General features: G+C 38.5%; 1 protein-coding gene across 4 annotated transcripts in view; it reads right to left on the reverse strand.

Moving 5' to 3' along the window:
• Positions 1-6,965: 6,965 nt before the first annotated feature.
• The window catches only part of LOC132125502 (calcium and integrin-binding family member 2-like), a 33,493-nt gene continuing 14,509 nt past the window's right edge, over positions 6,966-25,949 (reverse strand). For all 4 annotated transcript variants that reach the window (XM_059536947.1, XM_059536946.1, XM_059536945.1 and 1 more), the window contains exons 3-6: positions 15,017-15,128; positions 9,847-9,994; positions 9,466-9,661; positions 6,966-7,727 (exon numbers count right to left, since the gene is read on the reverse strand). In XM_059536947.1, coding sequence (XP_059392930.1) covers positions 7,706-7,727; positions 9,466-9,661; positions 9,847-9,994; positions 15,017-15,085 — 435 coding nt within the window. In that variant the 5' untranslated portion in view covers positions 15,086-15,128 and the 3' untranslated portion in view covers positions 6,966-7,705. The remainder of the gene's footprint in view (positions 7,728-9,465; positions 9,662-9,846; positions 9,995-15,016; positions 15,129-25,949) is intronic.

Below are 25,949 nucleotides of genomic sequence, written 5' to 3' on the forward strand. Positions count from 1 at the left end.
GAACAGTCGTTAACAAACATGTACTTCTGTCCACTGAAGCTACTTCTGATCATTGAATACTAGAATAGTGCAGCTTTACTTTTCACTGGATTTTTGTATGTCTATTTGTGAAATACTTCTATGTGTTACGAAGAATATTTATTAACTTATTAAAAATATATATTGCGTCCTGATGTCCAAAACAAGCTATTGGAAATTTTCTTTTAAGAAAAGGAATTTCATGTATATGATGTGTAATTAAATAATGATATTTTGAATAGTCAGCCTGTGCCACTTTTATGATTTTTGAGGATTTGCAAACAATTCTTCTTTCATCTCTACTTTATTGACGATGAATTATTAATACACAGAGTGGGAATGAAGCTGTTAAACTTAACAGTCTTCAGAATGACCGAACCTGCTAGTAACAGAGACCATCTGGGAGGTGCACATCTGTCTTTCCAGATTCAGTACAACTTTATGATTTATGATTTATGATTCTTGTGTAGGCTAAATAGCTACCCCTACAGCTAACAACCTGAAAATTAACCATGGTTTTATTATAGTAAAAGTGTATTAACCATGTTCTTTGTTTTGGTATACTGATATCAATTTTACTACAAATACCATGGTTAATCTGTGGTTACCAACTGTAGTATTGTTGTTTTTGTTTTTTAAATTTGTAGTAAAACCATGAATAATTTTACAGCAGATCTGTGACAAATATGATACAAATATAATGTGACAGAGATATTATTGTAAAGGTATCTATTATTGTATATATTATTGTAAAGGTATCTATTAATTTATTAATGGTGCTTCCCTTAAAAAATTTAACCATGGGTTTACTATAAACATAATTAATATAGTTAATGCATGGTAACTACAAATTAACCACGGTTTTGCTACATTAACAATAGTTTAACCACGTGGTCACACAAATGGTAGTCAGTCCACAAAAATCATGGTTACTACACTTTCACTTTAATAAAAATATGCTAAGCTATGCTAAGCTATTAGCAACCAGCAAATACTCTTGGCTGAGGTCACATTATCTGCAAACTAGTTTCATATTCATTAATTTTGTTTGCTAAGCTATTAGAAACCAGCAAATACTCATAACATGGTGGGAGGTGAGTATCTGTAAACTATATATATATATATATATTTATTTTATTTTATTTTTTGCTTGCTAAGCTATTTGCAATAATTAAGGACAGACTTCAGCTGGCTCAGAAAATGTATACTTAAAAAAAAGCTAAACAGTGTATAGTATATATGAATAACTATATGGATTTAAATTATAGGACTGTCAATCATAGTACTCAGGCACAATTACAGATTAATTATTGTTTCCTAGAAACTTTCTGACTGAGGTGATATCCTCACATTTGATTTATGTCTGGAGGAAATTTATAGCGGCCTGTCTGACTCCTTGGAGAAGCAAGACTGTGATTTGCACGCTTAGGCACAAACTCGAGGGACCAAATGGTGTCGAACAAGATCTTCATGTAAAAGGGGACAATAAAGCTGCCAGCAGTGACTGATCTGGTTTTTGTGGGCAGCAGAAATCGTAAATAAGAGAGTCATCACACAGACAGCAGAACTTCAAGCAGAGAGATGGTCTACAAATTTGTCCTTCTCTGTACGACACATCATACACTGTGTGTATGACAAATGGCATACTAGCAGAGCTAATGTGGATAAGCTAACCAGTTAAACATTGCAGCCAAATGTGCATACTTCCCGACTATATAGCAGATGAAAAGCAGTATGTGAAAGATTAGTTTGTCTGAATTTAGTATTCATAAAACAATTGCTGTAAAGTACCCAGATAATCTACTGTAATTTCACTGAGGTTCACTGAGAGGAGTTCTGAATGTACGTACGAACTTCACTCATACTACACACCATCATACTATAAAGAACAGCTGCGAATTTTGTTCCTCATCAAATGTAGTACCTACTGTACACAGTATGTGGTTTCGGAGTCAGACACAGCTCTTACTCAGCTCTTACTCACAACCTTAATGCAATTCTATTCTGATCTTTTAACATAAAACTTGACACTGGTAGCTCTTATGATAATAAAGTCAAAACAAATGTACTATGTCCCAAATACATTCACATTAATATTATATAGAACATACTTTTTTTTAAAGTTTTGCAAAGTTCGTTGCAAAGTGCCTTGTGTAGAGCCATTAACAGGGAAACCTCTATTTCTGCTGCTCCAAATGCACCTCCTGCTGGAAGAGAATGAATTTGCATGTTGCATCTGATTTACACAGCAAACATATTTTGCTTGTTATCAGAAATAATCTACTCTAGAAAGACTGTTGTTATTGATTCTTTGCAAAAGTCTACCGGAAGTTACATTTGGGCCACAAAATTTATATTGTTGCCAATGAAACCATCTGTAGTGCAGTATTTAAAGGGATAGTTCACCTTCAGTTGCTGGTCCACATTGACAAACAATATGCAAATGAATGGGGACCAACTGAAAGTGAACTATCCCTTTAAACGAACAGCCATTTGTAGTGGTGTCTGAAAGAGAAGACATTATCAAGTATTCTCATTCAATCCCACAATGCGTGGCAATAACAACCAATTTAGACTCAGTAGCTACAGAATACCCATAATGCACCATTAGGGTTGCGCTGAATGAATTCCCACATTTTGTTAGTAGATGGCATCCATAGTGGAATCATACAGATGTATAGTAAAGGCCTGTTCAAATTAAAATGATAACTACAAAGATAACGATTACCATTATTCATTTTAAATGCTACTTTAAATGCTTGAACTTTTTAAAGTCAGGCGGATTCTGATTGGCTGACAATGTTTTTATCTTCAGTTGGAAAAAAGTGATTCCAATGATGTTGTCTTTAACATTTAAAACTGAATCTTTATTGTTATATCCTTGGTGTAAATGGGCCCTGAGTTCCTTTTTAGTAGATTATCAATTGTTAAATTACGGTTTATACAAGCAATTTTCCAAATTTGCGCACTCATTTTTGTTTCCTGTAAGGGAATAGGTAATGAGAGGGAGATTTCGGATAAACCGCTTATCTAGAATCACACGCTACCATGATAAATCAAGTTAGCATGTGGCTAGAGTGCCAAAATAGACATTTTGAATGCTAAAGCTAATGGTAAAACTCCAAAATTGGATGTTAAAGCGTTGTGTATATGCAGACTCAAACAAACGTATTGTGTTTCCTTGTTTATTGTTATTGATGAGGAGATTAGTGTACCGCGTTTGCCTGACAAAAAAGCCATTACTTGAACACATCCAGTAATACTGATATATAACCTGCCTTTGTTATCGAACTGGCTCCTGAAAAACACCAAAATGGATTGTTTTGAAACTCTTGGGATGTCATATTGGCAAACATCACTGGGCTAATAAGATTAGAGGGCAGCCAAGGCCAGCACAGCGAGTGTGTGCGCGAACTGCTGCTCATGTGTAAGTCACAGACATCCCATTTTATGCCCTGCACCCAGAAGAATCAATGCTCTAATGCCTACATTACTGTCAGCAGCCTGAGTGGCTGTATCAGACTGGAACAGAAGCACATCTAAATCAGCAGATGCTCAGGGTGAGAGGCATAATTAACGGAGGCGCATCATCAGCACTTACATCTCATTGGAGTTTTTAATACAGTCCTCATAAAGGGAGTTGGAGGTAACGGGATGAGGAATTAACTGCATATTAGAGCAGGCGGCGTTATCCCTAATGACTGCACGCTGCCGTGATATCGCCAAAATGGTCCCTCACCATTTCATCCAGGCATAACCTTGTTTTATGTCTGAGAAGCATTTTCATGGCTTACGTAAGACCTGTTAATGGGATCTTTTGACCATTAACAAGGTCTAAGTGCATTTGTATTTATTTTAAAGTCAATTTTAGTTTTTTTTTGGTATGTATATGTCTTTTTTTATGTATATGTATGTATATGTATATGTAGGTTTGGAATAACACAGGTGTGTAAATTATTTTCATTTTTGGGTGAATTATCCCTTTAAGATAATTTTGTTGCTGTATGGGTGCTTATATAAAACTTTGTGCTATAGACATGAATTAAAATGGGTTCAATATGTTAGACATACTGTATTATGAGATGTTTTCAGTTTCATGAAGAAAAGAAAACAATTCATTCAGTCATAATTATTACAAAACAAGTCTTAATTATGAGATAAAGACAACAAATCAAATGAAATGATGAAAATAAGTCATAATCATTACAAAAAGTTGAAATTATGGCAAACATTTATGAGATAATTATGACAAACTAAGTCAAGACAATCAAGATGACATGTCAATGATGACAAATTTGAAATTGAGATAAAAGGTCCACGATGACGAAATCCAAATTATTACAATTATGAGTCATAATTAGTTCCAGTCATAATTATGAGATAAAATCATTGACAGCAAAGTTGAAATTATGAGATAAATTGTGACCTAGGTCAGAAACATTTATTGCATAAGATAAAGGGCCAAATTGACTAAATAGGGCAACATAGTGCAAGAACGCAATTCCAAAACAGCGCTGATGGGCATGGAAATGTCTGCCTCCTCCTAGCAACAACAAATGCAGCCATTGCGAGCCACAAAATAGTGTAAGAGATGCTTTTTGGGGGTTTTAATGGCAAAAATACTAGCAATTTAACAAACTAAAATGTTAGTAAATCACATGGCGTGATCAAATTTAATAATCTGAAAGGGAAACGCTTATAAAAGCATATTCAATATGGTCTTCAGTAAATCCTGACAGTACTATTTTAACACCTAACGATGGTTTGCGCTGTCGCTGTTCGTAAATCTGGCCGAAAAAGAAGTTTAAATTATGACAAAAAATAAAAATCACAATTATGAGATAACACATTTTGACATTAAAGACCAATTTTAATCTCAATTTTAATCAATGCCATAATTTAGATTTACCAAAATATGTTTGATTCGCAAAAATTTAACTACCATACAAACTTTTATTGTACAAACATAGTAGATATCAACTATGTCTATTGACTTGCAGTGGAACTCTAACCAAGCAACCAGCCAAAACATTCTAGCAATGCAATAGTAAACTCCCAGACTATCATTGCAACGATCTAGTAATCCCCTGGCAACCCAATATGAAAATAGTAAAGCATTATAAAATTTAGACGAGTCAGCGTATGACTGGACATTATGCATTGTAAGACATTACAAGATCAGCAGGATCACATACTCTCCCTGTTGTCCCCAAAAATGAAGCATAACATATACATTTACATCTTAAACAACATTTCCTTGAAAGACTATCTAAAGCATTTTAAACAATGTTGGACTCTGTTAAAAGGACAGAAGTGTCTGAGCCAGTAAAGCTGGACTATTATGGCCAAGGACAGCTTCGTGCATCTGTGCTCAAAGTGCTCGGTGTATAATCATACGAGTGCTGAGGCAGCATTGCTCCTAGCGATCTCATTCAGCTTAAAAACTCATTAAAGTGGAATACGACAGGATAGGCTGAAGGATCATTGTTGGCCCAACTTATTGTTAAGTCTGGTTGGTTCTCAGCTGCATGGGGCATTGAACTAGAACCATGACTGGGGTAACAATCAAAAATCCACCTAAAATTATATTCAAATATGCAACAATGAACAGTTCAAAAGTTTATAATAAAAAGCATCGGTTACAGAAGGTAATTAGGGATAGGCTGGTAACTAGAATACTCCACCATCATGATCAAGTCAAAACATGCTTAAGATGGACTGTCCTGGTAATAAGTTCAGTGCTGGTCTATTTGGATATATAATGTGTTGTCCTAATTTGTTCCAAACATTTTTTTATTATTATTTTAGGGTTCCTGTAGCTCAATTGGTCGCGCATTGCGCTATCAAGCACAAGGTTGGGGGTTCGATTCCCGGGAACACATGATAGGTAAAAATTGATAGCCTGAATGCAGTGTAAGTCGCTTTGGATAAAAGCGTCAGCTAAATGCATAAATTTAATTTTTCATTTAAATTAAATTATTCAGTGGAGCATGAGTAAATGATGACAGAATTTTCATTTGGGAGTCAACTATCCCTTTAATTCTCAAAATGAAGCACAAATGAGATTTAAAGGGATTGTTCACCCAAAAATAAAAATTGTCATTAATTACCCACCTCTCATGTCAGTAATTCATCTTCAGGACACAAATTAAGACATTTTTGATGAAATCCAAGAGCTTTCTGACCCTCCATAGACAGCAATGGTACTAACATGTTCAAGGGCCAGAAAGTGAGTAAGGACATTTTCCTTATGACATCAGTGGTTCAACCATAATGTTTATGAAGTTATGAGAATACTTTTTGTGCATAAAGAAAACAAAAATAATTACTTTAGTCAACAGTTTCTTCTCTACTGTGTCAATATTTGACTTTTTTTAAACTATTTTAACAATGTCCTTACTTTCTGGGCCTTGAACATGTCAGTTGCTTTGCTGTCTATACAGAGTTAGAAAGCTCTCAGATTTTATCAAAAATATAAGATGAACCAAATATCTTAATGGGTTTGGAACGACATGAGGGTAATTAATGACAGGATTTTAACTATTGACAGAATTTTATACTATTTCACTATCCCTTCAGCAGAGGTCAAAATTGTCAGCGTCATAAATTATTATCTGTCCCTCAAAAAAAGAAAGGAAAATTGCAATATAGCGCACAAGTCACATGGACTACACTCTCTACTTTAAGAGTGATGTAAACATTCATCGTAATTTCTCTTTTGTGTTCTACGGAAGAAAAATGCAGGTTTGGAACAACATGAGAGTGAGTAAAGGATGATGGACTTTTAATTTTTGTGTGAACTATCCCTTTAAATAATTTATTTTGTCACAAAATCAAGTATTAACCACAAAATATCAATAGATGCACTCAGTCAACAATCAACAGAAAACCTTTATTAAAAGTTAAGTGAAATGCCCTCTATCACATCAAAACTGAAAAAGGTAAGAGACAGAGACACTAACACCTCAAGTTAGGACAGAAGGGATAGAGGGATTTGCGGGCAGAACAAATACATGGAGAGCGAATGACAGAGAAGACAATTACAGAATATATGATGACAGAGCCCTTCATTCAACTGGAGAACATTTAGATATGATTGTCGTCATGCTCCAGTTCTATAAGCAATTAGATTATGAAATGGCAAAGCTGTCGGGACATTAGGGAAAGGGAAAAGGTGGGGAAAGTAATCTAATTCATGCATTTTATGGAGAAAGATTGCATAGCTCTAGAAAACACTGTCTCGGTGGCGCTGATGCCAATAATGTGCTTGTAGCCCTCTCTCTCACTCTCTTGTCCATTTTGTTTGTCCCTTGTAAATGAAAACTGTCCCATGATTTACTTGATCCCAAATAAGAGTCCTAGAAGTGGGAGAGTGAGTTAAATTTGTGTCCAATGTGCCACGGACATTGGTAGAAGCCCATAAAAGTGGTTTACAATCCACATTAGTTTTACTCCAGGACGAGGTGTGTGGGTCAAACCCACAAAAGGCCTCAACTTTCCATTTCCTTTCTCTGAAAACACAAGGGATTTCTGATCCAATCTTTTCATTGGTAATGAAACAGCCATGCATTTGTCAGTAATCCTGTCAAGTGTGCCTCCAAAAATCAAAGGAAAACAACAGTAGACCTTTATCCTCCCATGTGGACTTCAAGGAACATCAGTATTGGTGTCTTCCACTGAAGCCAATTTAGATTCGTATATGGAAGGTGCTGCAGTACAGAAAGATGGCAGACAGAAACAGCATATTAGATTAAAGATAAAAACATAAGGACCAGTCAAAATCGAATTACAGCGTTTCATGTCAGGAAAGCGATGGCATCATTTCGAAGACCAAAAAAAAACCAAGGATATATTTTAGGATTTGCATTAGTCTTAACCACGCAAAAAATTTATTCTAAAATGAATTTGGAATTCTGCCAGTTTAAATAGCAGAAAGAATTGAGCTAGAATAGATCTTTAACAGTAGACATTAACCACCTGTGAACACGACACTTGAGGAAAGTGCTGTGTCATTCTTTTAAAACTAGAGTTTATTATTACCATATGTCACCATTTACTGTCATTTGAATGAATATTTAAAACAGTGATGAAGCAATTTTAAAAGACTAAATTGTGCTTATTGGTTTCTATATGCTTTCTATGTTTTTTTCCTCCCCATAACTGATTCTCAAAAGAAACGTTAATAATAATTTAATGGCACAAAAATGGACAAAAGGTGTATTTATCTGAAAGATAATATTTTACTACCAGTTAAAGTTTGAGGTTGTAAAGTTTTTACAAATGTTTTTGAATGAAGTCTCACTTAATTAAAAAAAATTTTTCACCGAGACTGCATTAATTTGATAAAAATATAGTCAAATATGTAGTTTTGTACAATTTTTCTATATTCGTTTTCTTTTGTAATGTATTTTAAAATGTAATTTATTCATGTGATGTAAAACAGCCATTTTTAACAGCCATTACTCCCAAACTTTTGAATGGTATACAGAGTTTAGCATTTAGCACCTGATTAGGCTGGATTGTGAGTGTTTAATAAATAGGACAGGTAATACCATGTGCAAAAATCGCTAAGTGTTTAGTGAATTGGCCACTCAAGTGATTATGCAAAAGGACTTCAACTAATTATTTCCTGTAAGAAGCACAACAGATTAATAAAAAAAATTAAACAATTAAAAGTGTCTTTTGTAGCACTGTAAATCCTTAATGAATATGTATATGAGATCTGATTTATGGGTTCAAACTCTATAATGAATATGTATATGAGATCTGATTTATGGGTTCAAACTCTATAATGAATATGTATATGAGATCTGATTTATGGGTTCATTTTTCCCATGAAAGTTGCTGAGTCATACAAACAGTGTTGCTTTTTGTTTATTTTAAAATTTGTTAGTGCAAAAATGACACTTCACCTTTAAGTAGCAAAAAACTACAGTCAGCAGTATGTGAAGGGCATAAATCGTACGTTAACTTTCTATGAGTGTTCAAGAAAGTTAGTCTATCTTTGACTGACATTCTAGATTTGTTTGGCATCTAGGTCTCCAAATGATGGTACAAAACCTTCCTGTCTCTCTCAATCATGTGGTAAGTGAGGCACAGCTGTGCCATCCAAAAAGGCCTGTTAAAGCCAAGCAGAAGAACTCTTGCCCTATAAAGCATAATTAAGCGCATGTGTTCAATGTGTTTGATGTTAGCATGCTAAGCTAACACTACAGAACACTAATAAGCATTAAATTGCCATTTTTGAGTTCGATTTGATTATTTAATTCAATCTATGTTAGTGATGAATGAAATTCTATAATGAGAATTGTGCCCACATTCTCCACCATCTGGGATAGACTGAATTACCAAAACCCTAACTTTAAATTACAATTTATAATAAGCAAAACCCTGAATAGAATGCATCTAAGGAAATAAGTAACTTTATAACATCTATTTTTTTCTTACCTTAAAAAGTCAGGGGCCCTTGAGATCATGTTCTCAAAGTCGGCAAAGGAGAGCTTGCTGTCTCCATCCAGGTCGGCCTCCTCAATGGCCTTCTCACACACCAGATTAACCTCCTCTGGTGTTAGCTCCTCCTTCGTTAACTTGTTTAGAGTCTTTTCCAAGTCCTCCTTGCAGATGTAATTATCCACATTGAAGTCTGAGAACAAAACAAGAAGATAAGATTTAACTACAAAATAAAAATTGCAGCAGCGTTTTATGAAAGTTGCAATATAAGCGTTTATTACATCCTCTAAAACTGTGCACTGTGACAATCGCATTGTAAAAAATATATATTTTTGTTCTTGTGGACTGTACATGAGTTAATAAAAAATGTACTTATACCATATATTTTAAAAGCATAAATGGCTTTCAGTTCTCTGGGAGCCATTTCGCTGAGAACTGAAAACATGTCCACAAAGTCGTTGAAGCTGAGGTTCCCCTGGCCGTCTTCAGAGAATGATTCCACAATCCGATTCCTGAACGGATTCTCCTAGAAAACAGAAATTTTATATTTTATTAGGTTTATTTGGAAGACACTATAAAAAGAACTAGAGAGGTGTATTTTTAGTATGATCTGTCTATTTACTATTATGGTGTTTCTGTCATGACTCTGTCATGTCACTCAACTCTTTGAGAGTTTAGCTTGGTAATGCACATGGCAATGTTAATGTGTTTGGTCTTGTTGGAATAGATCTGCTATGATTCTGTTGCAAGCAGAGCAAGTACCGACTTGCTACTGCCAATACATCCACAGAAATGCTACTGCGAGCATGTAGAAAAGAAAATACATAACATACAACCCGAATTCCGGAAAAGTTGGGACGTTTTTTAAATTTTAATAAAATGAAAACTAAAGGAATTTCAAATCACATGAGCCAATATTTTATTCACAATAGAACATAGATAACATAGCAAATGTTTAAACTGAGAAATTTTACACTTTTATCCACTTAATTAGCTCATTTAAAATTTAATGCCTGCTACAGGTCTCAAAAAAGTTGGCACGGGGGCAACAAATGGCTAAAAAAGCAAGCAGTTTTGAAAAGATTCAGCTGGGAGAACATCTAGTGATTAATTAAGTTAATTGATATCAGGTCTGTAACATGATTAGCTATAAAAGCTTTGTCTTAGAGAAGCAGAGTCTCTCAGAAGTAAAGATGGGCAGAGGCTCTCCAATCTGTGAAAGACTGCGTAAAAAAATTGTGGAAAACTTTAAAAACAATGTTCCTCAACGTCAAATTGCAAAGGCTTTGCAAATCTCATCATCTACAGTGCATAACATCATCAAAAGATTCAGAGAAACTGGAGAAATCTCTGTGCGTAAGGGACAAGGCCGGAGACCTTTATTGGATGCCCGTGGTCTTCGGGCTCTCAGACGACACTGCATCACTCATCGGCATGATTGTGTCAATGACATTACTAAATGGGCCCAGGAAGACTTTCAGAAACCACTGTCGGTAAACACAATCCGCCGTGCCATCAGCAGATGCCAACTAAAGCTCTATCATGCGAAAAGGAAGCCATATGTGAACATGGTCCAGAAGCGCCGTCGTGTCCTGTGGGCCAAGGCTCATTTAAAATGGACTATTTCAAAGTGGAATAGTGTTTTATGGTCAGACGAGTCCAAATTTGACATTCTTGTTGGAAATCACGGACGCCGTGTCCTCCGGGCTAAAGAGGAGGGAGACCTTCCAGCATGTTATCAGCGTTCAGTTCAAAAGCCAGCATCTCTGATGGTATGGGGGTGCATAAGTGCATACGGTATGGGCAGCTTGCATGTTTTGGAAGGCTCTGTGAATGCTGAAAGGTATATAAAGGTTTTAGAGCAACATATGCTTCCCTCCAAACAACGTCTATTTCAGGGAAGGCCTTGTTTATTTCAGCAGGACAATGCAAAACCACATACTGCAGCTATAACAACAGCATGGCTTCGTCGTAGAAGAGTCCGGGTGCTATCCTGGCCTGCCTGCAGTCCAGATCTTTCACCTATAGAGAACATTTGGCGCATCATTAAACGAAAAATACATCAAAGACGACCACGAACTCTTCAGCAGCTGGAAATCTATATAAGGCAAGAATGGGACCAAATTCCAACAGCAAAACTCCAGCAACTCATAGCCTCAATGCCCAGACGTCTTCAAACTGTTTTGAAAAGAAAAGGAGATGCTACACCATGGTAAACATGCCCCGTCCCAACTATTTTGAGACCTGTAGCAGAAATCAAAATTGAAATGAGCTCATAAAATTGTAAACTTTCTCAGTTTAAACATTTGCTATGTTATCTATGTTCTATTGTGAATAAAATATTGGCTCATGTGATTTGAAAGTCTTTTAGTTTTCATTTTATTAAAATTTAAAAAACGTCCCAACCTTTCCGGAATTCGGGTTGTACATGAAATAATCTCAATATATAACATACATGAAATTACCCTGTAGCAGGTCTATACAGGTGGAGCTGGGGAAGGAGGAGGGTTTCTGAAGTGTGCTGCAACTGCTACAGCAAAGCACTAGCCAAGTATTGAATGTTGAGCAGCAATCTGCTGATGCAAAAAGCAACCAATCATCTGCACCTTGTGAGCAATGATGTGATTATATCAGATTGAGTTAGAACCTATCGGCCTGCACCACATAGAGTTTCATGACAGAACTTTGTATTTAGTAGTATTTTGAAGTATTTCCAGTGTCAGTCTAAGTTATAATAAATTTGTTGTGCGATTCTTTATTTTTTTTATTTCAATTAACCTTAAATTTTTATGTTGATGGTAGTTTTAGCATTCGCAGTACTACAACTTCATTTTTTTCCATTTATTTATATAAAATTTTATTTCAGCTTAATTTCAATGACTGAAAATGACAGTAACAGTAACAACACTGTGCAAAATGTTTCTGGATATTCTTACGGAAACCTACGATCAAAGGGGCGATGGTGCAAACATAAAAATACCACATATAACCACAATATTCATTTTTTTATATTTTACTAACAGTTACATTACGTGTGGCTATAGTGTCCCATGCTCAGAATTTGTGCTCTGCATTTCACCTATCCATGTGCACTCAAACAGCAGTGGCTAGTGAACACAAACACACACACACACCGTGAAAACACGCCCAGAGCAGTACTAATTATTAAGTCAATATATTTTGCCTTAAAACTCAATGTAGATGTAAAAAAAAAACATCTGTAGATTGTATCTAGGCCTGGCTATAGAGTGCAAATGTATGGCTGTACATAAGCATGTGTGCAGCAGAGGAGTTTTGCTGAGTGAGTCATGGATAAAATGTAGAAAGGCTGACTCCCCAAACTGGCGCCCATATATTTCTTACTGGCTATTGGCCTTAAGGAATTTTTATGCCCTGTGCTACTAGCTGACTCAACAGCTCTGGGAACAGTAGCATGAACACAGCAGAGCAAGATCAACCCTGATGTCTCTGCTCTGCTTTAAACACTCAACATCCTGTGCATAATTATAACTACACCATCACAGGTGATATTTTTGTGCCATTTTACCATCTGCAAGGTCAAAATAGCAAGCTTTACATGTGGGATTTGAGGTGTAATATGTTACTTCAGGTTATGGGTTTGCTCAAGTGATGAGTATAAGCCATAGCAAGCACCACAGTTCACATCGAAGGAACTTCAGGCATGATAATTTAGATTAGCTACTTTACATTCAACCAAATAATCTGTTAGTAACTGGATCGATAACTAAATCATATTGAATAGCCTTCAACAACGGATTAGAAGTTGTAGACCAGAAAAATAATCTAGCACATAAAAGCTTGAATCGGACTGTTTTCTTAGTAAGTGTCTACTATAAGTATGAGTAATTACTATGAGTTTATTTTGATTCCAAAATACCTTATACGCAGTGCCATGGTTCATTTTTACATGTGTTATACTTCAAACTGGTTAGTGGAGGAGACTGAATATTTGCTAAAATCCTTGTCTGATATTCATTTAATCTTTTTTTTATATATATATATATATATATGTCTGCAAGATAAAAAGTAAAGTAAAATGCACATGTAAATGAACATGAAATTGGATTGCAAGGTTTAGGGCTCATATAAAGAGATCTTTCAGAATCTGAAATCAGATTGGATTCATTCAAATCGAAGAAAAATAGGTTAGACTGTCTTCTGGGCAAAATCATATAAACATCCATCAATGTGTATGCCAAAAAAACTCAGAGGCATTTGAATTGGCAGATTTCAAGAAAACAGCCCTCTAATGTTCTGATGTGTTAATTCACACTACTTCTGCAACAAAAGGCTAATTATCAGACTGAAGGGTCAGAGATTTATGTTTACGAAGGCTGAGAGCATCTTTGCAAACTGGAAGCTGTCATAGCCCCATCAATCCCAGCTTGAGTGGTCTCCATCAGTATAATCCACCTCCTTGGGTTGGCTTTATAGCTCCGTCGTGCATCTGACGGCTTTAGAGGGCGGTAAAATTATGCCTCCAGCAAGGAGGACATAATGGGGCTCATTCTGGAGCCGTAACATCAAGCAAATTCTTTAGGATTGGGTCTAAATTATTAGGGAAAAGTGAGATTGGATCAGCGATATGATCGAAAAAAGGTGCATATGTCTTATTTAAATCAAATAGCTTTGTAATGTGAATCAATTTGATTTTTACATACATAAAATGCAAATAAATATAATTTTTTACTCTTTACTTCCCAATAATATGTCTTAGTAAGATGATATAGAAACAGTTTTATGTTTTATTTTTATAAAAAAAATTCTGTATGGATAATAAAGTAAACCTTAGTTGCTTAAGTCTAGTTCACTTTCATCTAGAAATATTGCTAGCATTATAAAAGTTTTCTTTCACTGTGAAAATACACGGGAACCACAACCTTAAGGATGTGTTTACAATTATATTAATATTAATATTAATGCTAAAAAGCATAACCTATAAATCAGATGAAATAGGGCATGTAGTAGATTGAAAATCAAGTTTTTCAGCAAAGTTTTGCTTTTTTTTACAGAGTTAAAAAAAAAATACAAGTGCATATTTGAAAGAGTTTTACAATGATCAGTTCAGGAATGGCACTAATAAAGTGTTTCCTCTACAAAGTAACATCATTATTATTTTAATACTAGCATAATGCTAATGCTCTTATTGGCTTATCCTATAAATGATCTCTTGACGCTGTAGTCCGATTAAACGTATGCGTCTTTACATCCATCTAATATCTAAAGCGCTAACATAATTTGCTGAAATGGCATCATCTCATGGAGCGTTAACTTTCACAAGCATAGTGGTGTTATATCCCTCGCTTGTGCTTTGTCATATAAACAGCCCAGCCAGCGTGGCCATTAAATACCAATTTTGCCCTTTAAAAACTAGTGTCTATTATATCTGATATAAGCTAAATGTGAGGAGAGGGTCATTGCACAAGCATCATGTTGCTTAAACAAGAGAACGGGAATATTTCTGTCCCCACTTATGCTGTTGAGTGCAAACTGATCGGGGAGTTGTATAGTGAATAGTTAGCGTTACCTTCAGTTCCGGCATGTTGACTATGAGGGCTAAAGGGACTTTAACATCAGGGTCATTGGTGTAGTCCATTGGAACCAAATGTGGAGCCAGCTCGTGGTATCTTCCATGCAAGCTGCAATGCAGAAAAAAGTAAGAACTGGTTATGGCAGTTCATTGCTGTTCCTGTGACTTCTTCTTAGATCTCCTTGTGAATCAGATCTCATTTGTTTTATTCACAAAAAGGAGAATGACACAAAATGGCTCATTTGAAATGTATAAGAGAAGACCAGAGTCCTGAGTGATGGTATTTTAAATGTACTTATTTACTGAAAAAAGAAGAAGATATAAGGTTTATATTATATTTTAGTATAATTTATAGTTTTTGGTAATATTTTGAATTAGATTTTTTTTTTTTTTTTGAGTGTTTTTGTCATTTTAATAGTTTACAGTTTTTATTATTTTATGTATTAATTTTTATTTATTTAGTTTTGTTACTTTAGTACTTCAAGTAAAAATAGAAATGTCATCTTGTCAAATAGTTGAAAAAAAGATTTTATTTTATTTTATTTCAGTTAACATTTATATCATTTAAAGTAAAATTTTTATTAGGTTTTAGTTTTAGTTTACTACTTTATCCCTGGTCAAATAACAAGTTAAGATGAAATATTTGACAAGGAATTATAATCTATTAACACAAAAGAAAAACAAAACAAAAACAAACAAACAAACAAAAAAAAATGAAAAGAAAAGAAAAGAAAAACAACATGAAAAGGAAAAACAAAGAAACAACAATAGAAAATGTTTATATTTTGTTTTGTGATGAAATGACAAAAAAAAAACAGAACAAAAATAAAACATACCATTTATTGTTTTGTTTCTTTGTAGATGCAATGACAGCAAAAATAAATAAACAAATAAATAAAAAGATGAATAAAATAAAATCTAATACAAAAGGTAAGCTGACAAGTTAAAAGCTACATTTTGTGAAACTCAATTGTTAATTACACCAACTCATAATTAAGCACTCAGTATAAGAGGAATTAGAAATGCTCTTGAATAAGCAGGCAGATTTCACAAGGCTGCTTTGTCTATTTGTTCTGCACAAAGAGTTTTGGAAGCTTGCCAGCAAACGTGAACTGATGACTCATTCTGAGCATGGCAACAAGACAGAGGGAAGTGGACACTGTAATAGGCCTTTGCAGCAGTAATAAAATAAATAAATAAATAAATAAATAAAAACTTGCACAGAGATAATAGCAGATGTTCATTAAAAATCAGGACCACAGGGGCACAGGACGATATAGAAAAGTGGATGAAGCTTTTTGTTTGCTACAGACCAAGCAAAACGAAAACAAAGTAGAAACGAAAAAAGCATGTTCAGCAAAAATCTAAAACAAACAAACCATTAAACAAAACAAGATAATATCACAGTATACTGCTACAAGAAACAAAATCAAAATGTAATTATGAAAAACAAAGTGACCTATTGCAAAAAAAAAAAAAAAACATATCCCCATCCATGACTGTAAAAAAAAGTTTCATACCATACTATCCTGTAGTAAACTACAATGAGGTGATTAAACATGCGAATAGTGATGGCTTAAGTTTGCAGACTAATAAAAAACATGATAAAATGTTTTCAGGGAAAAAAAAACATTGCTAGACATATTATTAGCTGAGGCTGCGGAAATATTTCTAGTATTGACGACTGTACAGTACATACTGTATCTTGAAACTGCTGTAGTTACAAGAAAAGAGACAAATCTCATGTTGCACCACAGGCGTCCAATCAGGATGCAAGGAAATACAAGCCAATTCATAACGATTGCTGATAACCCTACGCTAACCTTGTATAACAGCCTGGTGGATTGTGCTTGTGTGTGTGGGGAACAGGAGAAACGGAGTGTTTTATGAAGGTGATAAAGTACAAGACTCCATTAGGTTTGCCAGTGATTGTCCATTTTGTTTCTCGTGCTCCACTGGCCCTGTTATCAAAACTAATCTCAGTGTCATTGCAGAGGGACAATCCATCCACATGAATCAAACCAGCTGACGCATCTTATGTTAGAGCTGGAAGTACTTACAAAACACTAGATGACAGCTTGGAACTATAGAAATGAAAAACAACATCCCTGAATGATCCATCGGAAGTAGGAGTTCTTATGCAAATAAGGTTTGCAAGCTGTTTGACAGAACAAAACTCAAGTGGTAGACATTATTCAGGTAAGCTGTGCATTATACACTTGTGTGCACCATAAAAAAGTACATGACCGCAAATAAGAGGAGAGATTCATGCTGTTACTTTTCTAATCCATCAGATTAGAATCATCAATTTTGTTGGGTGAACAATAAAACAGCCCAAAATTCCCATAAACGTAGACTGAAGGAAAAACTCCTATACTAATAGAATGCAACCAACTAGCAACTACCTTAGTAACACTAACTATTCAAAACATACATAATATGCTAAAACACTCTAGACACCTCAGCAACCACATGACAACACATCTAAACATTCAAAACACATTAATAACCACATAGCAACACACCTAAACAATCAGAACACCAAAGCAACAACAGCATAAGACATCTCAGCAACAACACAGAAACTTAAACCATTTCGAATATCTTAGCAACCAGATAGCAACACTCTAAGCCATTTAGAACACCTTAAAAACCACATTCGGACGCGCTAAAACACCCAGCACACCTTAGATCCAGCATACGGATGCGCTAAAACACCCAGCACACCTTAGATCCTGCATACGGACACACTAAAACACCCAGCACATCTTAGATCCTGCATATGGACGCGCTAAAACAACCAGCACACTTTAGACACTGCATATGGACGCGCTAAAACACCCAACACACCTTAGACACTGCATACGGACGTGCTGAAACACCCAGCACACCTTAGATCCCGCATACGGATGCGCTAAACCACCCAGCACACCTTAGATCCCGCATACGGACGCCCTAAAACACCCAGCACAGTTTAGACTCCACGTACGGATGCGCTAAAACAACCAGCACACTTTAGACACTGCATATGGACGCGCTAAAACACCCAGCACACCTTAGACAACGCATTCAGACGCGCTGAACCACCCAGCACACCTTAGACACCACATACGGATGCGCTAAAACACCCAGCACACCTGAGACACTGCATATGGACGCGCTAAAACACCCAGCACACCTTAGACACGACATACGGACATGCTGAAACACCCAGCACACCTTAGATCCCGCATACGGACGCGCTAAAACCCCCAGCACACCTTAGAAAACGCATTCAGATGCGCTAAACCACCCAGCACACCTTAGACACCGCATACGGAGGCGCTTAAACACCCAGCACCCTTTAGATCCCACATACGTACGCGCTGAACCACCCAGCACACCTTAGATCCCGCATACGGACGCGCTAAAACACCCAGCACCCTTTAGATCCCACATACGTACGCGCTGAACCACCCAGCACACCTTAGATCCCGCATACGGATGCGCTAAAACACCCAGCACACTTTAGATACCACATACGGACGCACTAAAACACCCAGCACACCTTAGATCCCGCATACGGACGCGCTGAACCACCCAGCACACCTTAGACACCGCATTCGGATGTGCTAAATCACCTAGCACACCGTAGATACCGCATGCGGATGCGCTGAAACACCCAGCACACCTTAGATCCCACATACGGATGCGCTACACCACCCAGCACACCTTAGACACCGCATACGGACGTACTAAAACACCCAGCACACCTTAGACACCGCATGCAAACGCGCTGAAACACCCAGCACACCTTAGACACCGCATACGGATGCCGAACCATCCAGCACAGCTTAGACACCACATACGGACGCGCTGAACCACCCAGCACACCTTAGACACCACATACGGACGCGCTAAAACACCCAGCACACCTTAGATACCGAATGCGGACGCGCTGAACCACCCAGCAAACCTTAGACACCGCATACGGCCGTGCTGAACCACCGAGCACACCTTAGATCCCGCATACGGATGCCGAACCATCCAGCACACCTTAGACACCGCATACGGACGCGCTGAAACACCCAGCACACCTTAGACACCGCATACGGATGCGCTAAAACACCCAGCACACCATAGATACCGCATACGGATGCCGAACCATCCAGCACACCTTAGACACCGCATACGGACGCGCTGAACCACCCAGCACACCTTAGACATCGCATACGGACGCGCTAAAACACCCAGCACACCTTAGATACCGAATGCGGACGCGCTAAAACACCCAGCACACCTTAGACACCGCATACGGATGCGCTAAAACACCCAGCACACCTTAGGTCCCACATACGGATGCGCTAAAACACCCAGCACACCTTAGACACCGCATACTAACGCGCTAAACCACCCAGCACACCTTAGACACCGCATACGGACGTGCTGAACCACCCAGCACACCTTAGACACCGCATACGGACGCGCTGAACCACCCAGCACACCTTAGACACCGCATACGGACGCGCTAAAACACCCAGCACACCTTAGACACCGCATGCAGACGCGCTGAAACACCCAGCACACCTTAGACACCGCATACAGATGCCGAACCATCCAGCACACCTTAGACACCGCATACGGACGCGCTGAACCACCCAGCACACCTTAGATACCGAATGCGGACGCGCTGAACCACTCAGCAAACCTTAGACACCGCATGCAGACGCGCTGAAACACCCAGCACACCTTAGACACCGCATACGGCCGTGCTGAACCACCGAGCACACCTTAGATCCCGCATACGGATGCCGAACCATCCAGCACACCTTAGACACCGCATACGGACGCGCTGAAACACCCAGCACACCTTAGACACCGCATACGGATGCGCTAAAACACCCAGCACACCATAGATACCGCATACGGATGCCGAACCATCCAGCACACCTTAGACACCGCATACGGACGCGCTGAACCACCCAGCACACCTTAGACACCGCATACGAACGCACTAAAACACCCAGCACACCTTAGATAACGAATGCGGACGCGCTGATCCACCCAGCACACCTTAGATCCCACATACGGATGCGCTAAAACACCCAGCACACCTTAGACACCGCATACGGACGCGCTGAACCACCCAGCACACCTTAGACACCGCATACGGACGCGCTAAAACACCCAGCACACCTTAGATACCGAATGCGGACGCGCTGAACCACCCAGCACACCTTAGATCCCGCATAAGGATGCCGAACCATCCAGCACACCTTAGACACCGCATACGGACACGCTGAAACACCCAGCACACCTTAGACACCGCATACAGATGCGCTAAAACACCCAGCACACCATAGATACCGCATATGGATGACGAACCATCCAGCACACCTTAGACACCGCATACGGACGCGCTGAACCACCCAGCACACCTTAGACACCGCATACGGACGCGCTAAAACACCCAGCACACCTTAGATACCGAAAGCGGGTGCGCTGAACCACCCAGCACACCTTAGATCCCACATACGGATGCGCTAAAACACCCAGCACACCTTAGACACTGCATACGGACGCGCTGAACCACCCAGCACACCTTAGACACCGCATACGGACGCGCTAAAACACCCAGCACACCTTAGATACCGAATGCGAACGCGCTGAACCACCCAGCACACCTTAGGTCCCACATACGGATGCGCTAAAACACCCAGCACACCTTAGACACCGCATACGGACGCGCTGAACCACCCAGCACACCTTAGACACCGCATACGGACGCGCTAAAACACCCAGCACACCTTAGATACCGAACGCGGACGCGCTGAACCACCCAGCACACCTAAGATACCACATATGGACGCGCTAAAACACCCAGCACACCTTAGATACCGCATGCGGATGCGCTGAAACACCCAGCACACCTTAGATCCCACATACGGATGCGCTAAACCACCCAGCACACCTTAGACACCGCATGCAGACGTGCTGAAACACCCAGCACACCTTAGACACCGCATGCAGACGTGCTGAAACACCCAGCACACCTTAGACACTCCATACGGACACGCTGAACCACCCAGCACACCTTAGATCCCGCATACGGATGCGATAAACCACCCAGCACACCTTAGACACCGCATACGGACGCGCTAAAACACCCAGCACACCTTAGACACCGCATACGGACGCGCTGAACCACCCAGCACACCTTAGACACCGCATACGGACGCGCTGAACCACCCAGCACACCTTAGATCCCACATACGGACGCGCTAAACCACCCAGCACTCCTTAGACACCGCATTTGGACGCGCTGAACCACCCAACACACCTTAGACACCGAATACGGACGCGCTAAAACACCCAGCACACCTTAGATCCCGCATACGGACGCGCTAAAATACCCAGCACACCTTAGATCCCGCATACGGACGCGCTAAAATACCCAGCACACCTTAGATACCACATACAGATGCATTAAAACACCTAGAACTCCTTAGTGATCACACAAAACACTTAAAACATTCAAAATATATTAGCAACCACACAGCAACCACTCAAAAAAGTGACATGTCAGGGCCATAGCAACCACCCACAGCACTCTAGCTGTTGCACAAGTAAGCGCTATAAGCACCAACAATCCTGTTCAGATAAATGATGCATTGTCAGAGAAAGGTATAATATTTTATTTGACTTGACCAGCAGTAGTAGCTCTAGTATGGTATCCAGAGACCCATCAAGCTAATTTTTATGTGGAATATTTTGAAGTTTATTTCAAAGCATCCCAGTGCATTAAAGCACCCAGTGAATGGGTAATGGAAGCAGAGGGTTGAAAAGCTCTCTGGGGACATAAGATAAAAGCCAGTAATGGTTCATTGCTGAAGAATAAGCAGAGCCTATAATGGCCACTAGAAAGTAATGCATTAAACATCTCATTAACCCCTTTCATGGACGCAGCCTCTATGTTATGCTTCAGCCCATTTAATAACAATGAAACACATACATGAGAAGTCAACACAGATACTGTGCATCAAGAGAATTCATTGTATTTTCTCTGATTGCAGTTTAGAAGGGCAATGACATGTCAGTAGCTCGGCTATGTGTGATAGTGATCAGGTCACTTGATATGTTGATATGACAGGAGGATGTTTCTTCACCTAAGGGCTCCTACACATCACGGTGAGGCTTATTCGCTTTGACAGGAAAGTCCATGACCCATCATGAGTCACCAGGAGACCGTAGGATGGGTTTCATTATGATAACTGAGGCCACAATAGTTTCATGCACAAACAATACCAACTAGCACCGACCAACAAAAAAAAAAAAAAAAAAAAAAAAAAAGCACCGACCAACAGGAAGATTTTCACCAACTACTCATGTGATCTAGCGAAATAACCTTAGAGAAGGAATTCTGGGTAATATCAAAAGGGATTTTCCATTACCAGGGAACAAAAGAGGTTCTGAAACACTGAAAAAGCCCATTATTAAGATACCATTTAACTTTAAACTGTCACTTCTGGCCAAATTCCAGAGTCGACAATCCATAATCACCAGTGAAAATCACTGTAGATTTATTGTATTTAAAATTATTGTATAATTTTAAATGTTGGATACAGTTCAAGAGATTGCAACATGTTAACTGTTAATGTTGTTAATAGTTTATATAACATACAGAACCTATTAGGTCTCAAAAGAAAAAACATGAGATTTGCAATCAACAAGTCACCAAATGTCTCCTATTTATGAATATCCACCTTTTGATTCTTATTCATCTTATTCTGTATAGGTTTTTTAAAGCCTGCAATGCACATGTTTTTAAAGACTGCATTATAGAAGAGCATCCCCATAAACGTCTATCAGAATGGTAATAAAATCTCATTTAACTGTCACTACGTCCACAACAGGGTCCTCTGACAAACATGGCCAAGAAAACAGCAGTAAATCATTTGTACATGATGCAGCGCAGCATCCTGAATCATATCTTATTATCCTTTCAAGCTTTACACACCACAGCAATCATCATGAGGGGTCATCGGCCAATCTATCAATCTTACATCATACATAACAACCAGAAACGGCCACAGGATTGAATATAATACACTCAAAGTTGAAGTGAGACCGAGGTATTTAGCGCAGCCAAACTGTTTGGTAAGAGATGGTGATGATAGTGGAATAGAACAGGGAACGCATTTGGTAACATACAAGGAACATCAAGAGAAAAACTGAGGTAAGGCCAAGTGGCATTGAGTTGCTGATGATTAAAGAAAACCCATATGTCATAGTCAGTAATGTAAACATCAAAACACTGATACTTTTTTATACCAGCTCCATAAAATCTAAAGGTTGAGTCATGAGTGAAAAACACAGCAAAGTAGGAAGATACCTACTGAATTTCCTATGACAGACAGAAAATGTAAGACATATATACAGCACTGGAAATGTCCTGGCTGTGAGTCAGACTGGGGGAAGTACACTAGTTACAGCTCAGCCAATCAGAGCCTGTGGTTGGGCTTCTGTATTACCGTAATTGGGTCGTTTGACTGTAAAGTGACACTACCCCTTTCTCCTGTATCTGTTTTTAATTTCTTAAAGTAGACACTTGATCTTCAAACGACAGCGATTAACAGCGTATCCTGAAACCCGAGAGCAATACGTCAATCCTATTAGAACAGAAAGCAGGCAATTTGTTTTATTTATACCTAATGCACATAAGGAATGGACAACAGCCAGGTCGAATAACAAGCAAAAGCTTTATTTCTTTATGTTATCATGGAGAGGAATGAACCAGACATGATGTGACACTTTGCAAGTCTGTGCCTATTCAAGAAATAGGGTTCCAGGTCTTTCGTAAGGTTTGAAAAGCGATCCTACGCTGTGAGAGAAATGCAGGTAACAGTGTTTACACAGAAAGTCAAAATACATTCTAGAAGCATCTTAGGAACACAAAGATTGTTTTAAAGGATTTATCATGTAACATTAAGAACCAGTAACAGCAATGCAATTCAGATCTTGTTAGTGTTTGTAGGTATTTCAATGCATTCTTGAATAATCGCGTTCATACATTTTCAAACAATCATCACACCCTACTAAGAGATAGATTTAGAGGTTAAGATTCAAATTTAATTGTTATATAAATCATACATACAAGGGACATATTTACTACCAGTCCTTTGGCATTAAAATACAAACCCGATTCCAAAAAAGTTGGGACACTGAACAAATTGTGAGTAAAAAAGGAATGGAATAATTTAGAAATCTCATAAACTTATATTTTATTCACAATAGAATATAGATAACATATCAAATGTTGAAAGTGAGACATTTTGAAATTTCATGCCAAATATTGGCTCATTTTGGGTTTCATGAGAGCTACATATTCCAAAAAAGTTGGGACAGGTAGCAATAAGAGGCCGGAAAAGTTAAATGTACATACAAGGAACAGCTGGAGGACCATTTTGCAACTTATTAGGTCACTTGGCAACATGACTGGGTATAAAAGAGCCTCACAGAATGCCAGTGCCTCTCAGAAGTCAAGATGGGCAGAGGATCACCAATTCCCCCAATGCTGCGGTGAAAAATAGTGGAGCAATATCAGAAAGGAGTTACTCAGAGAGAAAATGCAAAGAGTTTGAAGTTATCATCATCTACAGTGCATGATATCATCCAAAGATTCAGAGAATATGGAACAATCTCTGTGCATAAGGGTCAAGGCCGGAAAACCATACTGGATCCCTGTGCTCTTCGGGCCCTTAGACGGCACTGCATCACATACAGGAATGCTACTGTAATGGAAATCACAACATGGGCTCTGGAATACTTCCAGAAAACATTGTCGGTGAACACAATCCATCATGCCATTCGCTGTTGCTGGCTAAAACTCAATAGGTCAAAAAAGAAGCCATATCTAAACATGATCCAGAAGCTCAGGCGTTTTCTCTGGGCCAAGGCTCATTTAAAATGGACTGTGGCAAAATGGAAAACTGTTCTGTGGTCAGACGAATCAAAATTTGAAAAGCGATCCTACGCTGTGAGAGAAATGCAGGTAACAGTGTTTACACAGAAAGTCAAAATACATTCTAGAAGCATCTTAGGAACACAAAGATTGTTTTAAAGGATTTATCATGTAACATTAAGAACCAGTAACAGCAATGCAAAAAATAGTGGAGCAATATCAGAAAGGAGTTACTCAGAGAGAAAATGCAAAGAGTTTGAAGTTATCATCATCTACAGTGCATGATATCATCCAAAGATTCAGAGAATATGGAACAATCTCTGTGTGTAAGGGTCAAGGCCGGAAAACCATACTGGATCCCTGTGCTCTTCGGGCCCTTAGACGGCACTGCATCACATACAGGAATGCTACTGTAATGGAAATCACAACATGGGCTCTGGAATACTTCCAGAAAACATTGTCGGTGAACACAATCCATCATGCCATTCGCTGTTGCTGGCTAAAACTCAATAGGTCAAAAAAGAAGCCATATCTAAACATGATCCAGAAGCTCAGGCGTTTTCTCTGGGCCAAGGCTCATTTAAAATGGACTGTGGCAAAATGGAAAACTGTTCTGTGGTCAGACGAATCAAAATTTGAAAAGCGATCCTACGCTGTGAGAGAAATGCAGGTAACAGTGTTTGAAGTTCTTTTTGGAAAGAACTTCAAAATTTGAAGTTCTTTTTGGAAAACTGGGACGCCATGTCATCCGGACTAAAGAGGACAAGGACAACCCAAGTTGTTATCAGCGCTCAGTTCAGAAGCCTGCATCTCTGATGGTATGGGGTTGCATGAGTGCGTGTGGCCTGGGCAGCTTGCACATCTGGAAAGGCACCATCAATGCTGAAAGATATATCCAAGTTCTAGAACAACATATGCTCCCATCCAGACGTCGTCTCTTTCAGGAAAGACCTTGCATTTTCCAACATGATAATGCCAGACCACATACTG

The sequence above is a fragment of the Carassius carassius genome, chromosome 43 (genome assembly GCF_963082965.1).
Source record: "Carassius carassius chromosome 43, fCarCar2.1, whole genome shotgun sequence".
In the NCBI taxonomy this organism is placed as follows: Eukaryota; Metazoa; Chordata; class Actinopteri; order Cypriniformes; family Cyprinidae; genus Carassius; species Carassius carassius.